General features: G+C 48.7%; 1 protein-coding gene across 1 annotated transcript in view; it reads left to right on the top strand.

The window, feature by feature from the left end:
• Nucleotides 1–593: 593 nt before the first annotated feature.
• The window catches only part of LOC114238627 (uncharacterized), a 312,107-nt gene continuing 296,051 nt past the window's right edge, over nt 594–16,649 (top strand). Inside the window, 2 exon segments of the mRNA XM_057541296.1 lie at nt 594–732; nt 1,325–1,495. Coding sequence (XP_057397279.1) covers nt 716–732; nt 1,325–1,495 — 188 coding nt within the window. The 5' untranslated portion in view covers nt 594–715.

Genomic DNA, 16,649 nt, shown 5'->3' with positions numbered 1-16,649 from the left:
CGCGACGCCGCCGCGCGCTCGGGAGCTCAGGTAGCGGGCGCGCGGGTACCTCCTCAGGGGCGCGCGACCGGACTGTCGTCCTTCCCCCCGCAACTCCCTCACGCGTCCGCTCCGGAGCCTGGGGAGGGAGAGCGCGGGCGCGGGGAGCTGGAGCCGGGCGCCGCCGCCGCCGCCGCCGCCGCCGCCGCCGCCGCCGCCCCCTCCCTTTCTCCGCGACGCCGCCGCGCGCTCGGGAGCTCAGGTAGCGGGCGCGCGGGTACCTCCTCGGGGGCGCGCGACCGGACTGTCGTCCTTCCCCCCGCAACTCCCTTACGCGTCCGCTCCGGAGCCTGGGGAGGGAGAGCGCAGGCGCGGGGAGCTGGAGCCGGGCGCCGCCGCCGCCGCCGCCGCCCCCTCCCCCTCCCTTTCTCCGCGACGCCGCCGCGCGCTCGGGAGCTCAGGTAGCGGGCGCGCGGGTACCTCCTCGGGGGCGCGCGACCGGACTGTCGTCCTTCCCCCCGCAACTCCCTCACGCGTCCGCTCCGGAGCCTGGGGAGGGAGAGCGCAGGCGCGGGGAGCTGGAGCCGGGCGCCGCCGGCGCCGCCGCTGCCGCCGCCGCCGCCGCCGCCGCCGAGGCTTAACGTCTCGCTCGCTCGCGCAACGGCGGCAGCAGAGGTCGCGCACAGATGCGGGTTAGACTGGCGGGGGGAGGAGGCGGAGGAGGGAAGGAAGCTGCATGCATGAGACCCACAGGTAAGACCGAGAGCCCCGGAAGGGGCTTTCCATTCCGGGGAGGCGCTCGCAGGCCGAGGAGGGGGAGTTGGTGCCTGGCTCTGCTCCCCGAGGGAGGAATTTTTTGACAGCGCAGAGAAATCTCACTGGGGACTGGGCAGTAGGACCCATCCCGATCCTGGGGAAAACCAGAGAAGTAGCTGGGGGGATCCGGTGCCACCTCGTGAGATTCCTAAGAGTGAAATGTATAGGCCCGGGGAAAAGTGTTTTTTCAGCCCCGAGAGGCTGGAAGGCTTTAGACTTTCCTGTCGTGGTCACAGCCGCTGAATCCGGGGGACCGGCGCGGAGCCAATGTGCGCTAACCCCTGCCCTCCCTCCCCTCCTCCATCGCTCCCGCACGCGCAGCATCCCGCGGCGGCTGTTACTCAGTGTAGCCCGCGCTGGGGAGAAGCGGGGGGAGCTCGCCGTGGGAAAGGGGGCGGGGGCCGCGCGGGGGAGGAATGGGGAAGGAGCAGGGGAAGCCGGGGGTCCCGGTCCCAGGGCGGAGGAGGGGGAGCGTGGCCCCCGGCGCCCCGGCAGCCTGGGGTATCATCGTGTTCGCTCCTGGTTGCAGACTCTTGCAAGCCGGATGCCCTCTGTGGATGAAAGATGTATCGTGGAATGAACCCGAGCCATGGAGATGGATTTCTAGAGCAGCAGCAGCCTCAGTCCCCCCAGAGACTCTTGGCCGTGATCCTGTGGTTTCAGCTGGCGCTGTGCTTCGGCCCTGCACAGCTCACGGGCGGTGAGTGACCCCGCCGTGGCGGGGAGGGCCTGGGACGGCAGGGAAGGGGCGCCTGGCTGTCAGGATAGCCTTGCCACTCCGCCCCCCCTACACCCCAGACTTCTGGGGTACCCGAGAATCCGAGGAGCCCCTGTGTCCCAGCCTGAGACCACCCTTCCTCAAAACCCCTGGAGTTCCCAGAAAATTCCTCTGTGGAGCCTGTATAGATTCACACGCCCACATTCTGTCTGGAGCTTCCCACCAGCCGCCCATCCTGGCTTCTCTGAAGGAAAGACAATAAGCCTGGCCCATTATTCTCACTTTGGTCAAAAGAGAGAGAGAGAGAGAGAAAGAAAGAAAGTGGTGTATTTGTGGCGAACGTGTGTTTGTGGACCTTTGACCCTGGTCTGTGCCCTCAGCAGGCAGAGGTCAGTTTTCAGCTTCTGGATTTAGGCCAGAGTTGCAAGAACCACCTTTGTGAATGTGAAGGGTCTGGAAATGTGACCAGACTGGCTGCAGGACAGCTTTATTTGAAAGTTAACTTTCTCTTTGCCTTGGGAGGTGGTGTGTTCAGGCATGCCCGTGCATATTGGCGGTGGGGAGGGGATGCAGAGGTGTTCCTTCAGATGTGTTTCTGGAGAACTGCTTGGCTTATCCAGGTCTGAGGTACAGGGGGAATAAAGTCGAGTGCTTTTCTGTGAAGTGGAAGTTAGCTGAAATCAAATTCAGAGCCTCAGTCCTCAGGGGCGGCTGATCTCTGATGCATTCGGTTCTGGGGGGGTGGGGAGGGCTGTCTTTTGGTTGTGGTGGAGGAAGATGGATGGCATTCCTGTCTGGATTTCAGAGCCTGAGGGTCTTTCTGCCACCACTGCCCTTTGCTGTCCATTCCAGACTTCCTGTGAGAGCTTGCTGATGTGGGCATATTAAGAGGACAGAATCATGTTTCTGGAGCTGAAAAACTGTTAATCTACAAATAAATTATAATTGGTGGAAAAGCAGGTATTGATTGATACAAGTAAACCATTTTAGTGTTTTAAAATATTGCCGTTTTAGAGAATTCAAAGGTGAAGATGGAAATAATGGGTGAAAAATTAGTAGAGGTGGGGAGGGCACTACCAAGTTGGGCTTTAACACAGAGGAATCAATAACCCAGGTGTTGCACTTAGAGGTCTGAGAGATGCCAGGAGTCTAAACGAGCTTCCTGTGATGTGCATATTTATCGGAATTAGTGCGAAAACACTCACTTTGGGTGGGGGACCCGGTTTTGGTTTTTCAACAAGGGGTAACTCTTTTGGTGCTCCCTTTTTTTCCAGAAATGTCTCTGAGGCAGGTGTCCTCTTCATCGAGGACAAGGTCAAGTGGGATGCCAGGCCAGCACCTGTGTGGCCTGCCAGGGCTCTGGTCACAGCCTCTGTCCGCCCGTGAGCTTTAGCTCCACTTGGAGGGTGAGTGGGACCAGGTGGGCAGGACAGCCTCGAGCAGGGCCTGGTCATCACCTCCCCTCTTCTCTTTTCTTGCCTCCAGCTCTAGCTGTCATTTCCTTAAACCAGGTGCACGTGATTCTCCATCCTCTCTGTTCCTTTCTCCAGTGTAGATGACAGGTTAGTCTGGGTTCATCTGTGTGTGTCTTGACTGTTGTTATTGGAAGTGTGAGGTCTGAGCACAGCCTGGACTTGGTTGGCCCTTGGTTCTGCCATTTGTGTTTACAGAGCATCCCCCCACTCAAGGATCTCAGAGCTCAGTACACAGCACAGCCCCCTCAGTCTCACATTAGTCACCCGTGCGGTTGTACAACACGTCTTTCGCTCCCCTCTTCCGAGAGGCAAAGATATCAACAAAAAGATCCAGGGCCTTAAAGGAGGCGGGACGAGGGTCGCCTATCACCTCTCCCTTCTTAGTTCCCACAGGCCGCAGAAAGGCTGGCCATCAGCTTTGTGTCATCTGGAACTCCCTCAGGCTGAGTGTGATTTCTGGAAGATGATTTATCATTTCAGAATTCTTCCATGAATAAACAATTTGGGTGGAAAAGGGTGGTGGAGGTTGCTCTATGGAGTTCACTGTACAGAGATTTCTTTCTTCGGAAAGAAATCCACGTGGAGGCTACAGGATGGTTTCATTAAAGCAAATTCCTTTTAATTCTAGACCAGTGCTTCTAAAATTTTAATGTACTTACGAATCACTTGGGATCTTGCAAAACGGCAGATTCTGGTTCAGCTGGTCTGGGGTGAGCCTGAGAGTCTTCGTTCCCAACAAGCGATGCAGTTGCTACTGGTCCCAGGACCACACTTTGATTAGCAATGCTTTCGACGACGAATTCCTTAGAACAAGTTGGTTCTGACTCCAGACTTTCTACCATCTCTCCCAAATACCCAAATACAAATGGCCTGTGAAGAGGCAGAAGTCTCACCCAAGTGTCTAATCTTTAGGTGACACACAGAACTGAAACTCAGCCCTCAGAGAGTGCTCTTTTTTTTTTTTTTTCCAACCATGAAAAGGTGCCTATTTAATAGACACTGTTCTGAAATGTGGATTTTCATTTTTGATTGCTTTCAATGGAAAAGGAACATGACAATAGCAAGATATAATAGTCCCAGCTAGGGGGAAAAACTAGAAGGGCATGTGCCCAATACAAGAGTTACAGAAAAAGCCTGAATGTGAAAGGGAAAAATTGAGAAAATGATCAGATGAAGAAAAGGGGGGAAAAGAACTCTGTCAAAAACGAAATGCTTTCTCCTAGAAAGCCAGAGGTTCCATTCAATTCTCGGAGCCCTAAGGGAGCTTTAATGAGCCTGAGTTGGCCTGAGGTGACTTTTGGATGGCTCTTTCCCGGTTGCCGTTTATATCTTAGGACAGAGGGCCCACATTTGGGGCCACTAAAACCATGTACCGTGAGAGGAGTAACATCAGGTTTATAGGGAGACACAGGGCCTCGCTGTTCCCAGAATCTGCACGCAGCACAGCTTCGGCTGCTTCTCTCTTCTTCCCTCGCAGTATGTGTTCCCTGAGATGGTTTTTGGGTATTTGAGGGCTGCCCGGAGTGGTCCACCCAGGCTCAGAGGAAGAGAGCTAAGAGTTTGCTTTATATTTAGGTCCTTGAAGGCGAACTCATTAGTACAACCTTATAGTATCAGGAACACCGGCCACGCTCTGCTACTTGACAGCTTTGGGGCTTTGGGCATTGGAAGCCTCAGTTTTCTCATCCATAAAATGAGGATGGTGCTGCCTAACTTCCGGGGTTGCTGTGAGGGATGGGAGTCGTGAACACACTCAGTAAATGTAGACAGTAGTGAGCAGGGAGCTAACCAATCAGGAAGGAGCTAACCTTCCCGGCCTTTGTTTTATTCATTCAGTAAAACCTGTGACAAGCACTGCTGTATATAATGTTCTTTTTCCCTCGAAGAACCCTTCCTCCCTCTCTATTTTTTTGCCCAGTGAACACATTTCTCTTTCAGACCCAACTTAAAATGCCATCATCTCTCTCATATTTCATTTCCCCCCTGCACTAGGTATAACTCTTTGTCCTAGTGTCATCTCATCCACTAGAGCATAAGCCCATTGAAGGCAAGAACCTTGACTTTATTTATTTTCATGTCCCAGGCACCCAACACAGCATCTGACACACGGAAGATGCTCAGCTAATGCTGACTGACAGCAAGAAAAAACATTCCCAAATTGCTGCCACACCGTTTAGAAAATAATTACCATGGGCGGTTACAAAAGGACTGCAAGAGTGTCATGGCGATTGAGGCCACTTCCACTTGGGGGAGGCCTGGGAGGTTGGAGGAGAACTCAGGAAAGGTTCTAGAGAAGAGGTGGCACTTAGGATGAGATCTGAGGGAGGGAGTGGTTGGAGCATCTCAGGGGAGAGGCACCTTGTGCAGAGGTGTGGAGGTGGTGACGTCATTGAACTGTTCAGGGAGATAGAACAGTCTGGATCATCTAGAACATGGTAGGCCTGCAGGGAACCAGGAGGTAAGGAGGAGGAATAGATTGGGACCCAATTGTAAGCCCCGGTGAAGATTCTGAGTGTCGCACAGCAGGCAGTGGGAATCACTGAAGGGTTTAGAGCAGGAACGTAATATCATCTGAGCTATGCTCCGTTTCCTTTCTCTGCTTCCAAGTCTCTGACCCAGGGCACTCCCCGTTGGGCTGCCCTGTCTGCACATCAGAGGTGTGGCACTGGTACCGCTGGCTTAGGCTCCTGGAGCTCTTGTTTGGTCCATGTGGCCGTAGCATTGAGCTGTGTGCCAGCAGGCAGGAACAAATGCTGTCTGCCCAGCTCACTGATTTGGAGGTGCCAGTCTCTTGGAGTTTGAGAAAGATTTCTTACGTGGTAGAGCGTAAGCTTCTCCTGCAGTGTTATGTCTAAAAGCCACAGTTTCAACCTGTACTTAATTCCGTCTGTAAACAAAAGTCCCAGCGCCTCAAATTATAAAGCATGTTTCTTCAACAAAAGGCCACTCTAATATAAACAGCATGGAAATGCTTTTGATTTATCCCCGAGGTGAAATCGGAAAGCTTTGGGAGACAGGAGAAGGATTTCATACCACAAGTAGCGAATCTCTCATCTCAGAGGCCTGAAGTGGCAAGTTGGAGAGAGAGTCAGTGGTTCTTTAATTCCTGAGAGTAACGAAGAGTGTAGGTGAAGATTGCTCTGCAGTAAATATTGATTAGATACGTGAAGAAAAGCACCCATGTGACACTTTCCCTGGTGTCAGAGGCATATTTCAAAAGCTTCCAAAAGGCCACGGAGACTTGCCCTTAGCTGGGAAGCTCTGGTACAGCTTGAGAGCCCTGCGTTCTTTATAGGGGTGATAGATCAAGTTCAGTCTCTGCTGTTAAATAGCTACGTGGCTTTGGGCAAGTTGTGTAACTTCTCCTGAGCTCAATTCCTTCCACATCACTAACATTCTTTAATTCTGTGATTATAGGAATTTGATGGGTTCTGAACAACGTGGGTAAAAGGCAGCTCTGTTTTTTCCATCTATGCATCCATCTTTTGAGAGTGTCTGTTGCATGCCCTGGGGATATGAAGATAAGGGAATGTAGTCCTTGATCCTTAGGAAACTGACAAGTAAGGGCTGGTTTCTTCTCGAAAGTTTGAATGCAGAAGGTTGCATCAAACTGTTTTCTTCATGTACATTTTTAATTCAATTGAAAATTTAGTGTTATTTATTGATACTGAAGAGGAAGGTGATTTTTCCAGACTTCTTCTTTTATCCTTGTCTTATTTTGCAAGCTCATTTGGTGTTTGATAATTGAAACAACCACACTTAGTAACAATATGTCTAAAGAGGTCATTGGGATCATTGTCTCTGAATTGAGGGAAAGAAAGGGGCGGAAAAATAGGTTTTCTAATGTGTTTATAAACACAGTTGCATTTCGCCAAAACCAACCACAGCACTTAGGACAGATGCATCCGGTGTATATTCTCGTGGATCAGATACAACATTTTGTTGATTTATTGGTCCATTCTCACAAGAACAAACTGTCAACTGTTGCTAACCATGGAAGATTGGAAAAAGATGGGACAAGTTTTATTTATTTTATTTTATTTTTGGGGGGGGGGACAAGTTTTAAATTGGCCAGCACCTGAGTGATTGATAAAAATTTGTCAATTGTTGTAACAATACTAATGGCAAACCTTTAGACAGTGCTTCCTCTGTGCCAATGCTCTTCTCCACATTTACATATATTAACTCATTTAATCCTCATGACAGCTCTACGAAGTAGGAAATATTATTGCTCAGGGTCACCCCGATAGTAAGGCATGGTGACCCATATTATCCTTTTAATTGTCAACTTTCTCCATAGGCATGGCAATGCTAATCTCTAAATGCATTTGTTTGCTTTTTGTATTTCAACCCAAATATTTCTCTTTAAGCCACAGTTATCAAATATTTTGGAACTGTGGCCTGCCCCACCTTGGAATAAGAGAACTCTTTTTTTCAATTAAAGTATAGTTGATATACAATGTTACATTAGTTTCAGGTGTATAACATAGTGATTTGATAGTTTTTAAGATTATACTTCATTTAAGTTTATTATAAAATGTTGGCTATATTCCCTGTGCTGTACATTGCATCCTTGTATCTTATTTATTTTATTTTATTTTTAAATTATTTATTTATTTATTTTATTATTTATTTTTGGCTGCGTCAGGTCTTAGTTGCGACATGCGGGATCTTTGTTGAGGCATGCGGGATCTTTCCTTGCGGCGCGCGGGCTTCTCTCTAGTTCCGGTGCCCAGGCTCCAGGGCACGTGGGCTCTGTAGTTTGCAGCACACAGGCTCTCTAGTTGAGACACGTGAGCTCAGTAGTTGTGGTGCAAGGGTCTAGTTGCCCCGAGGCGTGTGGGATCATAGTTCCCTGACCAGGGACACAGGGTCCAACCTGTGTCCCCTGCCTTGTAAGGGGGATTCTTTACCACTGGACCACCAGGGAAGTCCCTCTTATTTATTTTATACACAGTAGTTTGTACCTCTTAATCCCCTTCCCCTATTGTGCCCCTCCCCTCACTGGTAACCACTTGTTTGTTCTCTGTATCTGTGTGTGTTTCTGTTTTGTTATACTCATTTGTTTTATTTTTTAAATTCCACATATAAGTGAAAACATGCAGTGTTTGTCTCTCTCTGTCTGACTTACTTCACTAAGCACAATATCCTCTAGGCTTATCCATGTTGTTCCAAATGGCAAAATTTCATTCTTTTTTATGGCTGAGTAATAGTCCGTTGTATGTGTATACCACATCTTCTTTATCCATTCATCTGTTGACGGACATTAAGGTTGCTTCCATATCTTGGCTATTGTAAATAGTGCTGCTATAAACATGGGGGAGCATGTATCTTTTCAAATTAGTGTTTTCATTTTCTTTGGATATATGCCCAGGAGTGGAATAGCTGGATCATATGGTAATTCTATTTTTAATTTTTTGAGGAACCTCTGTGCTGTTTCCCATGGTGGCTACACCAGTCTACATTCCCACCAACAGTGTGCAAGGGTTCCCTTTTCTCTACATCTTCACCAACGCTTATTATTTGTTGGCTTTTTAAAAAAAAATGTTTATTGGATTATAGTTGATTAAAAATGTTGTATTAATTTCTGCTGTACAGCAAAGTGAATCAGTTATGCATATACACATATCCACTCTTTTTTAGATTCTTTTCCCATGTAGGTCATTACAGAGTATTGAGAAGAGTTCTCTGTGCTATACTATTAATATATAAATATTTGTTATCTTTGTTATTTATTTATTTATTTATTTTTGGCTGTGTTGGGTCTTCGTTTCTGTGCATGGGCTTCCTCTAGTTGTGGCTAGTGGGGGCCACTCTTCATCGCGGTGTGCGGGCCTCTCTTGTTGCGGAGCACAGGCTCCAGGCGCGCAGGCTCAGTAGCTGTGGCTCACGGGCCCAGTTGCTCCGCGGCATGTGGGATCCTCCCAGACCAGGGCCCGAACCCGTGTCCCCTGCATTGGCAGGCAGATTCTCAACCACTGCGCCACCAGGGAAGCCCCAATATTTGTTATCTTTTTGATGATAGCCATTCTGACAGGTGTACGGTGATTTTTCATTGTGGTTTTGATTTGCATCTCCAGGGGCACTCTTGTGTTGTGACTCAGAAGCAGAAAATATATAAGCAAATCAACAACAGCAACAGAATCTCTCAACTCGAGAAAAAGTGAGGGCCACAGTGCCTAAATCTTGAGCTCCAAATGGAGAAAGGGAAGGGGCTAGAAACTCATGAACCTATCAGGATGTGTTTTATTTCAATTCCAGTCTCTTTGTGACTGTCTGAGGAAGGGGGTCAGAATGAATGAGATATGCTCTGAGTCTTACATGTCCTGAGGAGCAAAGGGTGTGAAAACAAATGGCTGGTCTCTGGGGCCTTCCGTTAGTGACTGTCAGACCATCACCATCCCCTCCTGTTTATTGTCCCCAATGAGATAGCCTTAGTGACTGTTAGGCCATCACCATCCCCTCCTGTTTATCGTTCCCGATGAGATAACCTTCCCTGGAGGGGTCCTTTTCCATGCCATGTTGTCAAGCACTAATAATAACTTTAGCTAATATGTGCTTAGAGTGTTATGGTTTGCAAGGTGTTTTTACATGTATCACCACCTTTAATTTTCTTAACAACCCAGTGAAATGAAGAGATTTTGATTTTTCTCTCTCTCTCTTTTTTTTCTTTTTTTTAATTTGAAGAAACATTCTCTGGGAGGTTGATCTCCTAAGGTCCCACAAATAGACAAAGACGGGTAAGCAGCCAGGCCTATGGGTCGAGACTCTTTTTTCTTTGTTGTTCGGGGCCAGCCTTTAAACCTGTCTTTTCAGTTATACGATGTAGATGATAATCTAATTAGTACATATCAAAAGATAAAAAGAAAAATTATAGCTGAGGATCATGAAGGTGACGAAAAGTTCCTTCAACAGCTTTGAAGTAAGAATAAGGTTTGATATTTGATGAGATCTGAGCTCTGTTTACTGTCCAGGAAGATGTTTATGTTTGATGGTATGAGCTGAAGACACCAAGTTTTAAGGAAGAATTTGGCCCAGTATTTCTTCTTTAAGAAAAAGATTGCTCTACTATTCTAAGACAGAAGAAATTATCCACTCAGGAAGAAAAACAAATAGAAATAATTAAGTGAGTTGCTCACAAACTGGAATTGAAAGTGCATTGTAGGGGCTTCCCTGGTGGCGCAGTGGTTGAGAGTCTGCCTGCCAATGCAGGGGACACGGGTTCGAGCCCTGGTCTGGGAAGATCCCGCGTGCCACGGAGCAACTGGGCCCGTGAGCCACAGTTACTGAGCCTGCGCGTCTGGAGCCTGTGCTCCGCAACAAGAGAGGCCGCGATGGTGAGAGGCCCGCGCACCGCGATGAAGAGTGGTCCCCACTTGCCGCAGCTGGAGAGGGCCCTCGCGCAGAAACAAAGACTCAACACAGTCATTCATAGATAAATAAATAAATAAATAAATAAATAAATAAATAAATAAATAAACGAACGTGAATTTCTAAAAAAAAAAAAAAAGAAAGTGCATTGTAAAATAGCTTCTTAATTGAGAGTATTGTAATTGCTTTATTAATCTGAAACAAGGTAAACTGGGAACATCAGAGAAGTAAAACAAAATAATTCTTGACATTGTCTGGCGATGCCAGTAAACTTGGGAGCACTGTGGTGGGTGAGCCTGCATTAATTCACCGTGGGGTAAAGCCACAGGCAGCCCCAGGAGGGCAGGGGGCTATGGGTGTACACAAGTGTGAGCACGTCCAGTGAATGCCTGGTCTCCAGGAATGGATTTTTATCCTTAGAGGTGAGAGGACTTGCAGAGCCCAGTAAGATTGGTTAATAATCATTTCATCATTATCCCAATAAACTGACCTTTTCAAGAGAGAGGATGAGTAAGGTTTTCTGGAAATGACAGTTCGACCTGGTTATCTCCTGTTTCTGTTTGAAATTGGTGACTTTTATGTCCTGGAATTACCAGTGAGGGAGCAGAGCCGAACAAGGAGGGTCACTCGTGTTCAAGACGCCTTTTTTCTCCGAGTAACAAAATACAGAAAAGACCTTATTTCTTTGGTTTGATTGCATTTATAAAAGGTATATGTGATTGAATTGGGTGAAGCAGCAAGAGAGAGATTCTTTTAGGAAAGAAAGAAAATCCATTCTTATCGTGGATTCTTTAAAACCTGGATGTTGTACAACATTGTGGCTCATCTAGCTGGTTTCCAAATTCAGAGTCTCTGTATGTAGAAGAATCCTTTAACACTTAAAGTCAGAAGATTCTGATTCTCTCCAGGCAGAAATAACAGGATCTACTTGTTTTGTAGAGACTTGATAGGTTTAGAGGCGTAATCCTGGGAGAGGCTCTCAATTGTGCTATTACACTGCCTCTGTTAACTGACTCTGAGTCTCAATGTCAGAATCTAAACCCAAGGATGCATTTTCAGGAGTACTTTGGAGTACTTTGGAGTCAGTTTTCCTTGCTATTGTCACCATCTGGCTAAGTGATGGTAACCTATTTGCTGCCTCAGTTTCATTATTTGTGAAATACTTGGACCATCTGGCTCCCATGATTGTTGTGAGAATCAAATGCATGACTAGGGGGAAGTATCGTAACTATCTGAGGTGTCAACGTCATCACTAACAAACTGATGATGAATAATGAATGTTTGCTACATTCACCATGCTGGGGTTAGCCTACCAAGGGTTTCATTTGTTTTGAAGGAATATAGTGTTACAAATACATAATAACACCCGATGGCACAGGCTGAGACAGGTGTGTGGTATTGAAATCACTAGGAGGTCACCGGGCCCTGGCCCCGGTAGAGCACTCACTGTCATAATTCCTATAGCAGGTCCTATAGTGGAGATGTATCTTGGAGACTCTGGGGAAGGAGGAGGAGCAGGGGGAGGCTTACCAAAGAAGAGGACACTTGAGCTAAGTCTTGAACAATAAAATAATTTTCCAGGCAGAGAAAGTGTTGGTTGAGAGGTGCTTTTTTTTTTTTTCCCTCCAGGAGAGAGGATACAGATACTAAGATTGAAAAGAATCTGTACCAAAGACAAGGACTAGCCCAGGGCAGCCTTAGTAAAGGGCAGATAGATTGAGAAGACACAAGGGAGGGGGCCGGACAGGCAGGTTGGGGCTACATGCCCAGCTAATTATGATGTGTAGGAATTTGAACACTGAGGTCAACTGGTGACCTACAGAATATGTCTTCGGGGACATGACGTGATTGGATCTTTGCTTTAGGGAAGAATTTTTTAGCAATGTGAAGATGGAGGAGAGATAGAGAGATCTTTGCTCATGAAGGGTTTACTGTGACTTGGTGGAGGATCCAGTGGGGAGCAAAACAGCTCTGACCTCAGGGAACTTGTATTCCAGCACGGGCCAGTTAGAAGAATCTTGCGTTGGCCCAGGAGGGACATGATGAGGGCTTTAACTACAGAGAAATAAATGCATGTAACATAGGTGAAGAAGGAGGAGGAACTGGGGCCAGACAGCTGGCTGGATGTGGGGACGGAGGAAGAGCCGTTAGCAGAGCCCCAGCAGCAGTCATTTGGAGGGAAGCTAATGAGCTCAGTTTGGACTAGGAGACTTGCATTGCCTGCAGGGCACCCATTTGGGACACCTGATGGACGGGCACCATCTGTCCATCAGGCAGTGGAAAACTCGGTTAGGTGCTCAGGAGAGAGAGCTGGAGACTCAGATTTATGCATCAGAATCCCCTGGTGGTCCAGTGGTTAGGACTCCACGCTTCCATTGCAGGGGCCACGGGTTGGATCCCTGGTCGGAGAACTAAGATCCCATATGCTGCGTGGTGTGGCCAAAAAAAAAGTGGCAGGAGCTGCAGGAGGGGCATGACTTTGCCAGGAGGAGAGTGTAGAAGAGGGTTTGAGGAGGAAGCCCAGGAAACATCCACATTCAAATGTCAAGAGGAGAAGCCAGTAAGGAGGGTGAGGAGTTGTGCTGCTAATCAGTATTGGTGGTGATAATAACCAAACAGTGACAACGACAGTAGAACTTGATTCTGACTGTTGATGGCCCATTCTGTTTGGGGGCAGGAGGTTTAATCTTATGTTATTATCAGGATGATGTTTAAGTACTTTGAATTCGGGATGCCTACACCCACCGGACAGAAAGGAAAGCAGGGCAGGAGGGAGGAAGGCTCTGTTTGGGAGGATGGAGGGTCTGCACAGAGATGTTTGATGCTTGACTGCAGAAGTGTCGCAGTCTTTTCCAGCCTTCACAGGGAGGACGGAGCTAACCCGAGAACTAGAGCTGGACACGGTCACTAGGTGGTGTTTGTGTGTTCCCCCTCCTGGGGATGTTGAGCAGAGGGGATGGTGTGCGTGAGTGCAGTGAGGGTTGCCTGGGGGACCTCCTCCCCGCAGTTGCCCCTTCCTCCGAACTCCTGGGGGGCTGGGATATTTTACGAGCTCCGTGCTTCAGCTGCACGTCCTTCTTACACAAATCCTTTGGCAGCCCTGTTCTCCGGTCCTTCAAAGATTCAGTCCTCTCAGGCTGTCAGTTAATCTTCAAAGGTGCGATTGTCAGAGAGAGAGAGCCCTCTGTCACCCCCACCCCCTGTGACCAGCTCTGTCACCTCTGAAGCAAGTCACTTAACCTCTCCATGCTTTGGTTTCTTCATCTGTAAATCAGGGGCAACAAGGCTCGGTCCTTTACACTCCGCAGGGGGCCGGATGTGCAGGTATGGAAGAGGCAGGGTCAGAAGACAAGGGGTTTTCTAAATACAAGACAGAGTTAGGCTTGCCGGTCTGGAAGGAGACTTCTCCACTGTGCCTAGGGCCATTTTTGCCTTTTGCTTTCCTAAATCCAAAAGGAAGATGCCCTGCACAGCACGGAAACACCTCCCCACGTGCGGGTCCTGACCCCCTGAAAGCTCATTTTATGCAGACACGATGTCAAGGCAGCTGGAGGAGCTCTTTTGCTGCAAAGGGGAATGTGCCAATCTGTGCTCCAGCCCTGCTGCCGGCGCCTTCAGTGAATGGTCGCGTCTGGAGATTGAGAAGGTCCTTGTACCGCGGAGAGGAACTTCTCAATAGCTGTTGGCCCAAGCCCAGTCAGCCCCTTTTGTGTGCTCACAGATGCCCCAGGAAAAAGCAATTCAACATGTGAGGCAGGCAGGGGATGGATTAAAGGTGCTTCAGAGGTCCAGGAGCGAGGCGGGGGCTCCGCGTGTCCCTCTCCGCCTCCTCCTCCTCCTGCGTGGTATTTCTCTGCTGGAAGCATCCCGGCACGCTGGGCCAGCAGCTCCGGGCTCAGGTAGGACAGTAGCATGAATTGGGAGCCGCGTCTGGATCCAGAGACTCACTAAGTGCTTGATCTACGTCGAACTCCAGCTGCATACTGGCTCTAATCCTCCAGACTCTCTTTATAGCTTTGCGGATGGGATGCTGCTTTTGGGTGTCTGTGGGCTGGAGACCTTGGGACTCCTAGTCCTTAGCGGGAATGCCTGGAAATCCCGTTTGCGATCCATCCTCAGAGCCCTTCGGGGAAAAGCCTGTTAGCCGCCAAGGGCGCCTTGCTGCAGCAGCCTCTCGGGTCCCCAGCTGTCCTCAACCCTGGAATGCTGGGTCTCATTTTGGGGAAGGAGCCCTTTAAAGGACAGCCCAATCAGCGGGCTTTGAATTAATAGAAGAGGGTCCTGCATGGTTTAATGAGGTAGCAGGGCATTTATTGCCTGAGAGCGGCTTTGCTGCAAATCTGCCTTGTAGTTTTCATTTACATGGTAATGAGCCCAGAGCTTTTGCCCTTTGTCACCTCCAGATGAAGGAAGACCCAGTTCTTTGGGGACTCCCCAAACACAGAGGATCTAAAACTGGGAGTGAACCTGCCCTGTCTCTGTGAGGATCGCCTTTGCGCCCTGGGCAGAGAACCGCAGCCACGCTCAAGGGCAGATTCCTGAGAGTCTGTTGTTGCTGCTACTGTTCACATTGTTCTCTCTCGGTTTCCTCCAGCCGTGTGGCTACCAGAGGCTCTAATCAAAAGCAGAGCCGGGGAGGTCTCTACCTCCACTTTGTGGCATCTCACCTCCCATGGGCCTTGGTCTTCTAATACTTGGCATTTTCTCTAGTCCCTGCTGTGTCGATGTTGTTGCTAAACTGCGTCATGTTCTCAGTGATGGAGCATCAGCTAACTTCCACAGAAATGCAAGAGGCTGCAGCAAGCCCGTTTCTCCTGGACCTTCCATTTACATGCAAACTCTATTGTTTCCCTATCGCTCCTGGATGAAGGTACACATGTAAAGTTGCTCTCATCAAGTTGAAGAGCCAGATGACCACATATTCGTTAAAAGTTCCAGAAGAAAGGTGATGCACTAAAGATGACCCATGGACGTGGAAAAACAAGGGTGGGACAAAATTCAAACTGGATCTGCTGAACCCGTTCATTTGCTCTGCCCTAAGTGAGGGTTAGGGTTAGGGTTCATCGCCCTCCAGCTGGCCTTTACCCGGGCCTGGAACATTACCCGTCATCCTCTTTCTGCCTTCACTGAGCCTTCCCATCCCCGAGGAGACAGCTTACATCTCCCTTCCACACCTTCTGAGACTCTTGGATGATCTCTGGCTTCCTTAGCTCTGCATATCTTCTCTGTTGTCAGAAGTGTCACGGCACTGGAATCGTAGACTGTTGAGCTGGGGGAGGACCATGGAGATGGTTGGTCCAGGGGGTTTGCACAGAGCCCCTTGGCTCCACCTATAGGGCTTGCCTGGACAGAGTGGGCACTGAGTGGGGACCTGGCTGAGCAAGCCACCCCAGGGCCCCCACCTGCTTCCACCTGGGTGTGTACCTGCTTTACATGGCTGCGCCTCCTCTTATTCTGTCATCAACCTATGAAAACACTGCACCCTGTCCAGCCCCGCTTTCTAAGGAGGAGGGAAAAGAAGGTCTCTGTCACCTATGTGGCACTTTTAGTCACTAAGGACAAGGGGTCTGGAGACAGATCCCTGGGATTGAATCCCAGCTCTACTCCTTGGTTGCTTTATATGTGAGACAAACTACTTAATCTGTCTCTGCCTCAGTCTCCTCATCTGTGAAATGGGGATAATAAAACCCATGTCCTAGAACTGTTGTGAGGAATAGATAGGTTAATATATGGAAAGCATGGAGACCAGTGCCTGGCTCATAATGAGATTTCATTAAGTGTTGACTGCTACTCTTCTCATTATCCTCATCATTATTATTTGTTTTGTTTTTACTTATAAAAGCTCCTGAAAGCTAGGGTCCATAGCTGATTAATCTTTTTTTACCTGACCATGTTCTGCGGGTTCTAGATACTCAGTAAACACGAGGCTACTGACTAATGAAGGTACCAAGGACCCAGAGAATATTTCCTAACTCAGACCTCACAACTAGATTACAGGTTCTTTCAGGGCAGGCACCAGGCTTTCCCCTTGGTGATCTCGCAAAGCACCGCCGACGTAGCTAGTGGTCCCTTACTGGTGGCTTGGTCAACGGGTTAAAGGACTCTGCAGCCAGGACCTGCTCCCGTATGAATAAAAGATGTTGTTGAGTTGAGCATTTTATTATTTCTAAACTGTGTCTTCCCTCTTGCATCTGACATCTGGGCAGGTGGCCCCAACAGCTGCAAGTAATTGGCAGGAAGGACACTGAGAGGGTTGACGTCTGGCTTTGCCTTGAACTGAATTATGCCCC

This window comes from Balaenoptera acutorostrata, chromosome 1 (assembly GCF_949987535.1).
Source record: "Balaenoptera acutorostrata chromosome 1, mBalAcu1.1, whole genome shotgun sequence".
Classification (NCBI taxonomy): domain Eukaryota; kingdom Metazoa; phylum Chordata; class Mammalia; order Artiodactyla; family Balaenopteridae; genus Balaenoptera; species Balaenoptera acutorostrata.
This window is presented reverse-complemented; position numbering and strand designations above follow the sequence as displayed.